The 13,490-nt window shown below is 38.9% G+C and overlaps 1 protein-coding gene and 1 long non-coding RNA gene across 7 annotated transcripts in view; both read right to left on the reverse strand.

The window, feature by feature from the left end:
* On the reverse strand, positions 1 to 8,166 carry LOC135409923 (uncharacterized). The gene is made up of 2 exons (XR_010428427.1): positions 2,995 to 8,166; positions 1 to 2,886 (listed from the first exon to the last, which is right to left on the reverse strand). It is a non-coding gene; the product is annotated as an uncharacterized LOC135409923 (long non-coding RNA).
* The window catches only part of NALCN (sodium leak channel, non-selective), a 222,388-nt gene that overhangs the window by 38,576 nt on the left and 170,322 nt on the right, over positions 1 to 13,490 (reverse strand). For all 6 annotated transcript variants that reach the window (XR_010428424.1, XM_064646084.1, XM_064646087.1 and 3 more), the window contains one exon: positions 9,694 to 9,767. Coding sequence is in view for 5 of the 6 variants with exons in the window: in XM_064646084.1 (XP_064502154.1) it covers positions 9,694 to 9,767 (74 nt within the window). In the remaining variant the exon portion in view is untranslated. The remainder of the gene's footprint in view (positions 1 to 9,693; positions 9,768 to 13,490) is intronic.

The following is a 13,490-nucleotide window of genomic DNA, read 5'->3' on the forward strand; positions in this document are numbered from 1 at the left end:
TACAAAGAAATATAAATATGATGACAGAGAGTTTTCAGTATAAATGATAATTTCAGAGGTAGCATATTCAGAAAAGTCAGCTTTGCTTTGTGGGAACCAAGTTCTTCAATAATAACAGACAAAAATAATAAAAGAGCAATGTACTTTCCATGAAAACATGTCCAAAGCAATGGTCCTCGCTCTGCAACACAACCAGTCATCCAATGAACCTCCTTCATGCCTTAGCAAGGGCCATTTACAACTTTTTTATCCAGTTTGCTGTAGAACTTATGGTCCCTCAAGAGTTCACAAAGTGTGAAAGGGCTGAAGCAATGCACTAATCCTCAGTAAAACCAGCTTCTCAGCAATAAAGAAGGGAATAGGACAAGTACAACAGCAGTTTTAGTCCCTTTCAGGGTTGTATGTACACATTTAAGACTTACAGCATAACTTTGAGTGTTCTAAATAACTGGAACCATATATGGTATGAAATGAAAAGCTGCACGTTGCTGATATCCTGCAAATGAAATGTCTGCTCTCTGTGAATGCATTCAACTTGCAGCATTTTGCTGTGTGGGTTTTCTCACTTGTTTGCTCACAGTTCATTTTGTTTTGGCAAACACATTTTACATTTTACACATTTTGGCAGAGATGAATATTTGTTGGCTAGTAAGTGTGCTACAGCTAAACAGAGCATGCATATCTTTATCTTGATGGCTACAATGGAATTGATTTGCTTAAGAAAAAGAGATGTTTCCACTGAAATAGCTCACACAAATATTCTGACGCCTGAGAGATGGAATTTCAACACTGGAAACATATTTTAACATTCCAGGAATGCTTCAATTTTAAGTTTACACTGTGCAATCCTTACTGCTCATTTTGTGTTATGCAACCATCCAGAGAAACACAAGACCCAACTGGTAATATTCCATACTTTTTATTGAATAGAATCTCCTTTTTTAAAAAAAAAAAGATTAAAAAAATTATACATCATGTGAGTAACCACTCAATTTGCCAGTCTGCTGTAGATAAATGCTGGCCTTGACAGCATGGAATGAGCATGGTTGATTGCAAAAGGTGTACATGGCATGTGACTTTGTTTTTCACTCTTCTGTGTTTTTTCTCCTTCTTTTGGATATAAACACATAAATGATAGAAGTATGAATCCAAAGTGAGATCTGGAACAAAAACAAGAAGCTTAGAATGCTTATCAGTGTCATCACTGCCTGTCAGATTAGCATGCCAGAAAAAAATACATTGTGCTACACTTGTTATAAAAAGCATGAGGTTATACTACACTGAACTGAAGCATCATGACATTTAAGAAAATTACTACATGTCTTATAAAACACAGCTCATCTTAGGCAAATCATGAACATTTTAATGCCAATGGATTTTAAGCATTATATTATGGAGGATGATACCATATAACACTGTCAGAAAACAACAGAGATATCTGAATACCTGTGCAATTTTTGACTAAAAAAAGAAAAAAGGAAAAAATTATTTCCTAAAAATAGATTATATCTAAATCCATTAAAATGACAGTTCAGTTTTTCCTAGGAGAGACAATGGAAAGTTCTGTATAGAGGGTTCTCGCTGTGACAAAGAGATTAACTCATCTTTTTTTTCCCCCCCTGTAAATATAAACTATTGTGCTTTGCTTTTAACAGCTAGAAATTATTTTCTTGACATCAAAAAGTGACTTGCACATAAACTTTTCATATTCTTGTACACAATTACTTGAATACCAAGCTACATAAACTCTTAGTGTTCACAATAAAAGAGATTTTAAATGCTCAAACAATAAATTCTTTACCTGACTAATGAACAAGATGGCTTATTTTATTATTAATTGTATAATACAATAGACTTAGCCCATATACTGTGGGCATACTATGGCAGAATGGGCATGCATAAAGAGTAACTAACACCTGTAGAAAGACTTAGTATTGTTTTTGATCTCTAAATTAGATTACTAAATCCATATTTAGAATTTACATCCATTGCCTTATTTTCAATACCTCTGGAAGCCCTGCAGCTCCTACTGAAGTGAACAGAGAAATAATGAAATGCCAGTTGTATAGCAGAGAGATCAGAAATTTTTATCAAGTAATTGCAAAGAAATTTTCCTGTATTTCCAGAGAAAAAGATGCTGTCCTGAAAAGGCCATGGCTCCTTTTGACAGTCTCTCTCTTGAGCATTCTCCACTTCATGGGAATGATTGCCTTAATCTTCCTTGTATTTCCAGATACTTTGTTATACTTTCTTATACTTTTGACTCAGAATCTGGATATTTTTCAGCTGCTTAGACACCTAGAGTTGCAGATCTTCGGGACTTTTGAAAAAGAAGGCAAGTGCCATGAAGTTTTCAGAATGGCATTGTTGCCAATTTAAAAGTCTGCAGTAGGATTTGCATTCTCATTGCAGATGTACACTTACGTACTCACTCTCAGTGCCTCCATGTGATCCATGTGTCCAGGCTTCCCTCATAACCAACAGAGATGTAGGACTCAATTAAATTGGTTGTACAGAGGTGTCCAGCCTTGGAGTATCTTGCCTTGCTTCCAGCTGCTGCTCCATCAGTGTACAAGGTACAATAGTCCTACAAATGTCTGTATTACCTCCCATTTTCAAGAGGATGTCTTTGACATCCTCTGGCATCTCATACAGTACTGTATGTCCCTATGTGGACAACTTCATTGAATGCTTGGTCAATTAATCTAATGAATTATGTTCTGAAAGTATTAAAGTAACCATAAAGTGGGCATCTAAAGACAAAGCAGTCAGCTAAAGATCTCACTGGGCTCCACTATTTTTATTGCAGAACTTGGAACAGAGTCCAGCAGCTGCCAACTACATGCTCCAAATCTTCCTTGAAAAGCGCAAATACAATAAAATATCCTGAAAGAGAAAATGCAATTTGGTAGGTTATTAGAAAGCAGATGAAGATTACACAGAACAATATACTACTGGGATACCACATAGTTTGTGCCACATAGTTTGTATTACCTGTAACCTGTTAGGAGGTCCAAATTTCTGAAGTTCTTCAAACTATTTCCTGCTTTGGGATCCCTGAAAAATAAGTAGTGAACAGAGTGTTCAAGCAACATTCTTTGACCTAATATAAAATGTTAAATGTTTTGATCAATACTTTAAAATACTATACCTTTAATCAGTATTCCGAGGTCTCTTGCAGAGGGTATGCATATGGCTCATGCTTGGACTTCTTAGTCAGGCATCCTTTCTGCAACAAGTGTTTACTCATCTTTTATTCCAGTATAACACCAATTTGGGTTTTTTCTTTGTTATTTGAATGAGTGAGTACTTATGTAATAACTGTAGCAACTGCATAAATTACTGTGTGCTTTTGTTCTTGTTCTCTCTGAAACGTGCTCAAACTGAAGTCTTAGCAGTGTGGTACCCTGCTGTACTCAGTTATCATCCTCATTCAGCACTGTTTCCACTCTCTATGACTCTCTAACCTTACTAAATCTTTCTCTGCTCTCATTATAATTCCATCTAACTTGGAATATATGTTTGAGTGTGCCAATTTAAGATTTATGGGGAATCCACCTGATAGATGTTGTAGTGTTTCTTTCATTTATAAATTTAATTCAATAAGGCACTTTTTGAATAGCAAGCAAAATGCACATTTTCACCATAGCTATACTACTGTTCTTTTTTTAAAGAAATATGAATTTGGCTGGTGAAATAAAATGGATTATTAATGCAACTTGTATAATCTATTTTTCTTTTCCATGTTTTTTCTTGTTTCCTTCCATATGCCTCTAAAGAAAAATCAGTCACATCTTTAGTGTCTGCTCAGCCAGATGAGCTATGGTAGCAGACTTTTTTCTTTAGCAATTTTTTACTCTGATTGCCATTCTTGCCTTGCTGTTTCAGCTTCTCCTCTCACAGATATTAGTATAATAACAATTTGGATTGGATTGTAGAAGAATTAATAAAAGCAATATAGAAGAAGAAACCTCAAGTGACCATCCAGTCTATCACTTCTCTCAAAATGGGATCAACGATAGCTACGTTATTTGGGGCTAATGTTTGTCTAACTTCTTTTTCCATACCTGCAGTGTTGGAGACTCCATAGCCCAATAACTCTACTTCACAACTGTGCTTTGCACTGATCCATAACATGGTGGTCAGTTGGCACAACCCCCATGGAACAGAGTAGCTTCTTACCAATGGATATGTGCATTCCAGAATTTCCTTTTTTTGTCTTTGCATTAGGTAGGTGAAATCCAATCATGCCATATGCTTGTAGATATTGAGGAAGGTGGACTAAGTCTGGATTTTGCGCCTGACAACAACTAACATCAAATTATCTGGAACATTTGTTCTGAGAAATGCATGGTATCAAACCCTCAAAGTTATGAAGAAAGAAATCATACTCTTAAGAGAGAAAACATAAAATATATGCCAAGAAATTTGTTGCAAATGATTCAGAACTAAGTCACTTATTTAATGCAGGCAAATTTCTAATAAAGAATAGTATGTCTTCTAGGATCATAGAATCATTTAGGCTGGAAATGATATTAAAGATCAAGTCCAACTGTTAACCCAGTATTGCCAAGTCCACCACTAAAGCATGACCCTAAGTGTCTTTTAAATACCTCCAGAGATGGCAACTCAACCACTTCCCTGGGCAGCCTATTACAGTGCTTGACCACCCTTTCCATGAAGACTTTTTTCCTAACATCCAGTCTAAACCTCCCCTGGTGCAACTTGAGGCCATTTCCTTTTGTCCAGTCACTTGTTGCCTGGTATAAGAGACTGAACCCCACTTCAGTACAATATTCTGGCAGTTGTAGAGAATGATAAGGTCTCCTCTCGGCCTCCTTTTCTCCAGCCGAAACATCCCTAGTTCCCTCAGCTGCTCCTCATAAGACTTGTGCTCCAGAGCCTTCACCAGCTCTGCTGCCCTTTTCTGGACATGCTCCAGCACCTCAGTGTCTTTCTTGTCATGAGGGGGCTAAAGCTGAACACAGGTTTCAAGGTGTGGCCTCACCAGTGCTGAGTACAGGGGGACAGTCACTTCCCTGATCCTTCTGGCCACACTACTCATACAATCCAGGATGCCATTGGCTTTTTGTCTGCCTGGACACAATGCTGGCTGTCAACCAGCACCCCTATGTCCTTTTCTTCTGGACAGCTTTCCAGCCACTCTGCCCCCAAACTGTAGCACTGCATGGGGTTGTTGTGACCCAAGTGCAGGGCCCAGCACTTTGTCTTATGGAACTGTTGCCCTCAGCCCATCAATCCATCCTATCCATATCTCTCCACTGAGCCTTCCTGCCTTCTGGCAGATCAACACTCCTGCCCAAGTTGGTGTCATCAGTAAACTTACTGAGGTTGCACTGGATCCTCTTATCCAGGTTATTGATAAAGATATTGAACAAGGCTGGCCCCAATCCTGAGCCCTGGGGAACACCGCCGCTGACCAGCTGCCAGCTGGATGTAACTCCGTTCACCATCACTCTCTGGGCCATCCAGACAGATTTCACCCAGTGAAGAGTGGACCCATCCATACCATGGGAAGCCAGTTCCTTCAGGAGAATGTTGTGGGAAATGATGCCAAAGGATTTACTAAAGTCCAGACAGACAACATCCACAGCCTCAGCCTCATCTACAAAGTGGGTTACCTTGTCATAGAAGGAGATCAGGTTGGTCAAACAGGACCTGCCTTCCTCAAACACATGCTGGCTCGGGCTGATCCCTTGGTTATTCTGTATGTCCTGCATGATGGCACTGATGATGATCTGCTCCATGATCTTCCACAAGGTCAGGCTAACAAGCCTGTAGTTCCCTGGATACTCCTTCTGGCCCTTCTTGTAGAACCAGACCAGTTGGAAGATGCAGAGCTGAGCTGACCCAGGGTAAACAAGAGCTGGTATGATCCAGGGTTAGCAAGTGGGCAGTTGGAACACATGGCCTACAAAGTTCCCCTCTGACCAAATTCCTGTGATAAACTAATGAAAATGTTTGCTCAGTCTCTTGTGAAAGGTGTTTATACATTAGTGTTCAGAGAGATTTTATTCAGAGTTAAACTTTATAACTTTCCTAGAAGCACAGAGAACCTTGTTTCTTGCTCATTCAGAAAAAAAAAAACCCACTGTATTTTGCAGAAATACTTGTAGGAACAAAGTCTAATTAACTTCTAGCGTATTAGCTGTGCTGGTTTAAAGGAAGGGGCAGGGGAAATGAACTCAACTCAAAGGAGAGATTATAAGTCAGAATAACAATTTAATAAAATAATACAATAAATACAATTATACAGACAAACAGTTGTTTTTAACCCACAAAACCCAAACATATAACCCACCACCCTGGGGCATGAACAAAATGGTGTTCATTGGGCCCCCTGAGTCCAAAGCAAAAGGGGAGGGAAAAAACCTGTTAGTGAGAGTGCTGTTGCAGTCTGGTCAAGAGTGGTGATTGCAGTGCAGTCGAGAGTGATGGTTGCAGTCTGGTTGAGAATGGTGGTCTGCAGTCTTCCTCTGAATCCCATGAGTGGTTAAAAAAGTCCCAAGACTCCAAGATTATATATCCTCCAGTTCAGGCAGGAATGCCCAGTACCTCCCTCAGGGCGGGGAGTTCCACTATGGGTGTGAGGACAGGAGCATCCTCCTATCTCAAAGGCCTCTTAACACCCAGTTTGTAGCCTGAGGAGTCAGGCTGTGCTCTGGGCAGATGGTGTAAATGGTCTATTGATAACAGTTCCTGGGAGATGGCATGGAAGGCTATAGAATACACAGTTTTGGGTTACACCCATCCAGTGATGAACTGGTCCCAGGTGTTCTAACTAGGACATTAGCAACTTAGTAGAATGGAATACTTAATTCAAGCAATTTTTTCTCTCCCTCCTTCCCCTCACCCCTAATGCTCTCATGGTAGTCTCAGTTTCAAACATAAGATAAATGCACTTCACTCAATTAGGTGTTCGTGAAACTTAAGATTCCACTTAAGCATGAGTTATGTTATTCCCTCAGGCCCAGGAAACACATCAGGCAAACCTTATATAGAACAGTGAAAATCCTATTGCACACCCTTAGCATCAGTTTGCAGTTTGACTATAGCATCAGCTGTAATGAAAAGCAAATAAAAAACTGCCCATTTAAAAAAAAAAGTTAGTTTCCCAAACTGTCACAATACATAGTTTTATACATTTGTGTTGAGGAGTCTCTTTCCCTGGAGATATTCAAAAGGCATCTGGACATGGTCCTGGGCAACCGGCTGTTGTGACTCTGCTTGAACAGGGAGGTTGGACCACATGACCTCCAGAGGTCCCTTCCAATCTCAAACATTCTCTGATTTTTGAAGCACAGTTTAATAGACAACAGAATAAGGTTTTGCAACGCTGAGACTTTATTTATATTTTGGACTTTGTGAGACTAATTTTAATTTACTCAGTTTCCCCACCATTCTGTACTGTTTATAACTTATCCTCAGCACTGGAGAGAATGGACTGATTTATACACAATGTTTTGAGTGGACCTACTCCACTCTGTCTGCTTCAGAAAGCCAGTGGGACTCGAGGACTAGACTAAAGGACTATACCTCATTCTTAGATAATGATCCTCCTCAAGGAATGAGGGTCACAAGAACCACAGACACAGAACTTGGTTTTAAGAGGAAAAGCAGTGCTCACAGCAAGCTACAGTGAGACAAAAGTGTGAATCACTGAAGATATGCAGGAGGAATTAAATTTGCTAGAAGTGGTTATTGCTGCTGAGGGAAACGTATCATAATTTTCAGAAAGGAATGGAGCTGTTTGCAATTCAGAGGCACTACTAAATGGGACTTTGCTGTAAAAAAGTTGTTCTAACTGTCTATACTCTAACCTTGTTTCATTTTCCAACAGTGGAGTCCCTACCTCAGAATGGATTTATATGAAGAGTTAAGCCCCTCGTTGCTCTGCCACTGGCAGAGCAAAGATGCAAACCATTGGTAAAAGTACTCAGGACAGTAGTTACTACATCCTTAACTTGGTTCCCATGCCTAATTGCACAAAGACCTCAAGGAGGCCAGGGGAAGATTAGTTTCAAAACAAGGATGTTCAGAAACAAGGTAGTTCCCCTGGAGTGCAGCAAGAAAGCTTCAGGAGAAGAGACCCAAGACCTGCATTTTGCTGCATAATGTAACACTAGATGAGGAGCTGAGACACCTTAGATTCTCCTCCCATTCTGTTTCAGATTTATCCTGAAAAGGGGAAAAATCTATGCTGATGGGAGAATTCATCAGAATTCTTAATTTCAATTTTGCAGAACTTAATTTTTTTTCTTCCGTCTAAGAAAGAATGGAGCCCCTACGGATGTAATTAAAAAAAATTAAATATATAAAAGTAGGATATTTTCTTCGTCTACATTTTTTCTCTGTGGTATAGTATAAGAAACACACCAAAAAACCTGACATTTGTGTAACCCTGGAGATGTCAATAGCATTTCACAGTTCTCGTATAACACAGAATTTCATTAAAAATGTTTTACTGAAATGATGCCAGGACGCTTGTATCTAAAACCATATTTTTAAAAGTTTTTTGATTAATCTATCTGTAAAAGTTATGCCTGTAAAATCAAGGTACAATCCCATAACTGAAAAAAATGCTTACAATTAGAGCTCTGAGATTTGTTAAAATTGAATACTTATAGTACTGCATTTACATTTATGAACAATATCTTTACACTGAAAATTCATTTGAATTAGTAATTTTATGTTTTCATTACATGGATTTAAAGACAGAAGAAGTTTCACATTAATTGCTATAGTTCTCCCTATTCTGTATTCTGATAGAGCATTAAAAAGAACCAATACTTCTCAAATGGCATGGATTCAAGAAACTTCATAATTCAGAAATCACACTGAACTAGTTCACTGCTCCTCACAAAACACTGCCTTACTTAATCTACACTTTTCAGCAAAGTTATTCCTGTTTATACTGTGTGCTTACCTGGGACCTCTCATTGACAATACTCTGGAGATGCATCTGCTTTGCTGAGAATTTAAATATAAAAAGAATGATCTATTAAGTGTTGGTATTGCTAATGCACCTTATACCAAGAACAGCCATTTTAATGTAAAACCAAGAGTAGCATGAAAAACTGCAGCATGATGTTACCTATTTGATAACTTCAGACATGGAGACTCAGACTGGCATTATTCACTTATGGTACTGAGTACTTACTTGATATAGAATACCAAAAGGAGTGATCATTATTAAAACATTCAGGAAATCCTTCTTCAGAAGTCACAGTTCTGAAATCTTCTTCTTTATCCATTTGGTACTTGGAATATCATTGGCTGTAGTCTATGCTTTCTAGTGTGCAATCCCTGTGAATGTTTATGTGCATATACTTGCCAGATCCAGGCTAGAATTCTTTAGGCAAAATAACATCACTTATGAAAGGGCATATTTTAGTTAATTTAGAAGGAAGAAATGAAATGAGCTGAAATGTGATCTTTCTGCGTGACACAGAATTCAAATACATACCAAAGAAGAACAATCTCTCTCTTATTGCTGTTTAAACATATAATATAGCCAGAGAAAAGAGCAATTTATTTTTGATAATGAAAGCAATAGATGTACTACAAAGGGATACACTATTAATACTATACATCCAGTAACATTTGTGAAAAACAAGGTTATGAGAAATCAGACGACAGTCAAAACAATACCAAGTCACATCTGACTCTTACCTTAGAATTTTATTGATTGCCGTCTCTTTTTCCAGAAGATTTCTTGCTCTGATGCTGAAAACAGATTTACGGAGCTATAAAATTAAGAAAAAGACAGTGTACTTTTTAATTGTCTTAAAATATAGCGTGTATGTGACAGACCAATTAAACATTATGATGTTGAGTGCATGTAAAATTAAAGACATAAGGTTCTCTATTATAAAGCTATTTTTCACAGAACATCATGGGTGTTCTTTTCCAGGAAAAGGATGGCAGAAAAACTAAAAATGTTTACACAGAGCAAATTCCTTGAGGAATACCTAAGATCCTAACCTTATCTTGCAGCTTTTGGCCTCTCTACCCCAATCCTGAGGTAGTTCTGTGTATAAGGAAGCAGACAGTTTTGTTGACTAGCACAAATGTTATTTCCTTTATTACACATTTCTTCTCCAGTTGGCCAAGTCATGCCTTTTTGCTACTCATTCTCCACTGTGGATTTTGACTAGGCTGGATTGTACTCTGGAGATGCCTTGACTATACAAAAGAGCCGGCTAACAAAGCTTAGATATATAATTTAAGTGCATAGAACTAGATAAGATGAAAGTAGGCCCCTTTTTTCCCCCACAGATGTAGAGCAAAAAAGTGTGGGGAACAAAATGTGCTTGTGCTTGCCTCTGGTCATGAACAGTGTTTCAGGCATATTCTTGTGAACAGGACTTCCTGAATGGGAAATGAAAGGACTGAGATACATGAAAAAACAAACATGCACTTACTAAGCAAGTGATTAACAAATATGGCAACTCAAGGAACAAACAACGGCTGAAGAATTTAGGTCAGGAATTACACCTGTGATGAACAGAAAGCCCCTGGCACCTTGTGAGACTTAAATCTGTCAACTGTTTGGAGATTTTTATCGTGAAGAAAATGGTTGAGAGAGATTTGGAAACTCCTAGCAATGTTTGCCCTGTTTTTGATCAATCTGAAATGGAATCTTTAAGCACATTACTTTAAATCTTCTTGACATGTTTCTAAAACACTACCTCCAGTCATTTGACAAATAATTTTTCTAGAACTTCTCTCAAGACTCGGATTGACTCTGAGTCACAGTTAGATATCTTACTTTGAAGAGAAACAGAAGCCTAGAAAATACCTAAACTTTTAAATTGTACCGGCTGCACTTAATAAAATGGCTTCTGCTTTTAACCCACACCTGCAAGCTACAATCTCATTCTTACCCCTTGTCTTCTCAAGTATGGCCCCTTTAACCTTGTTCATGCTCTAACCCATCTCTGTACAGCCTGTGGAAGTAAGAACACAGATTATTTGAAAACACCCCTATTTTGAGAATCTGTGGCTTCCTTTAAAAACCTGCAACTTGAAAACTGAAAATAGGTAGTCTGGAAAATAAGGTATTGGATTTTCAATTAAGATTAAAAAATTAGTAATATGCTTGTTGAATGTAAACAAAAAATTATTCCATTCCCTGGATATGGTTCCCATAAATATAAATTGAAAATCAATGTATGAGATATACCTGTTGAGGAATATATTTAGTGCAGGTAGCTCAGTGTGAAGCTGTAGATTGAGCTCTGTCTGGGTGATGAGAGCCCAAGGCAAGACGCTGTGAACTGTTGACCCTTTGCCTAACAAAGGGCACAGGGACCTGTGGCCCATCCAGGGGACCAGACACTCAGCGACACAGCAGGAGCTAATGACCCCCAGACTTTTCTGTTCTTAGACTGTTAGGGTATAAGCACCCAGGGGTCCCTTTGTTGAGGATTCCTCTTCAGAGACACCAGAACGAGCTGTTATTTTGTTATTTAGTTATTACACCATAATTAAATTATTTTAAGGATCTGTATGTCTGAGACTCTGCTACGGGAAACCTGGGGTCGAGGTGGTCAGGAAACCTGGTCTGACTGTGAGTGTGGGGGGTGTAGCTGTGAAGGGGCCTTGGTCCCAGCTCAGATGGTGCCAGAGTCTGACTGCCAGAGTGGCTCCTGGATGGTCAGACAGGGAAGTTTCCTTAAGGTACCATTATAATAAATATTGTGTAGGTATAAATATTTCATATACTGAAACATACTTGTGTAGGTTTTAACTCATTTGCAGTATCTCAACACAGGTTTAGTGGATTTATAAGCAAGGTACTTTATTATGGATTTAGATATAACTAACAGTGCTGAAAGCACTAGCAACTCTTTCACATATTTTTTTTCTTCTAATGTCAGTGAAATTAATGTCAGTGGAATCCCATAAAACTGTTTTTGCCCACTTGAGGATTGCAGAAAGAAGCCTCCAAACCACAGGAGTATCTATTTTACAAGATGCTACATAATAATTCTTTTAGGGCTCAACTAGGAACATCAAACTTATGAGAATAAGAAAAGTGGAAAACCAGCAGTTTTGTTTCAGTTGTTTTTTTCCTGTTATAAATAATTGCTTTAGAATAATTGCAATTACATTAAATATCAGAGAAAAAATGTGTGCTGCCTACTAATGTGTTATGTCCATTTATTTCTAATAAAAATTCTTGTTAACATCTTAGAAATCAAAAAGATTTTAAAAAGAGGAAGCATTAATTTCCTTCCCAATTTCCAGTTTTTGCTCATCTGATTTTGGCAAAAAAGCTGAGGCAAATACATTTTCCTGAAATTGTCTACAGTTCCCTATCTGGCATAGGCCACTTTTCAGTGTGTAAAGTAGGTGACAAAACACCTTGGCATTAAAGCTTGTGGCCCAAGCAAGGTTGTCAGCACGGGAACATGTCCTAGAAAAGCAGAAGTGAGGAGTCTACATATTTTCAGACTCCAAAAGGATGTTGAGAACTTGAACTGATTCACTTAGTGCTTCCCCAAGCCAAGCATTAAACCAGTTAGTGCCAGCAAGGAAAAAAGAACACCTCAAGAAAAGGTGCTGTCAGGTCTAGGGCAAGGGCTACTTACATACTATCAGGAACTGCAGCATCTGCCCTCTAGGTAGCAAGACTAACAAAGAAGGAAATAGTGCTGTATGTTTTGCATAAAAGTATAGTATAGCACTAAATCTCTTTCATGCCTCAGCTGGAAATGGCTTGACTCCCTTTTTCTGTTTTCTTCAATGAACAAGCTTAGTTGTCTGCTGGAGATGTGCAAGAATAGTGCAGCACTCTGGTATGTGGCCGCCACATAGCCAGAGGTGCATAATCCACAGAACCAGAGAGATGAAGAGAAGCAATAGGAAGGAGCCCATGTCTGGAGACACTGAGATGGGAAAGAAAAGACTGGGTTCTAGTTCATACACCCAAAGCTGTTCATGAATTTTATTCAGTGATGCTTGAACAAATAATCACAGAATCACAGAATACGCTGAGTTGGAAGGGACCCACAAGGATCATTGACTCCAACTCCTGGCCCTTCTCAGGACAGCCCCAAGAATCACACCACGTGCCTGAGAGCATTTTCCAAATGCTTCTTGAACTCTGTCAGGCTTGGTGCTGTGACCACTTCCCTGGGAAGTCTGTTCCAGTGCCCAGTCTGGGTGAAAAACCTTTCCCTAATATCCAACCTAAACCTCCCCTGACACAACTTCAGGCCATTCTCTCAGGTCCTGTCACTGGTCACCAGAAAGAAGAGATCAGTGCCTTCCCCTCCTCCTCCTCTCACGAGGAAGTTGTAGACTGCAATGAGGTGTCCCCTCAGTCTGCTCTTCTCCAGGCTGAACAGACCAAGTGACCGCAGCTGGTACTCATACGGCTTCCTCTCTATGCCTAAGAAGTCATGAGAATGGAGAAAGGGATCAGAACACAGGGTGTTACACCACATTATTTGGGCAGAGTA

Source organism: Pseudopipra pipra, chromosome 2 (genome assembly GCF_036250125.1).
Source record: "Pseudopipra pipra isolate bDixPip1 chromosome 2, bDixPip1.hap1, whole genome shotgun sequence".
NCBI classification, from domain to species: domain Eukaryota; kingdom Metazoa; phylum Chordata; class Aves; order Passeriformes; family Pipridae; genus Pseudopipra; species Pseudopipra pipra.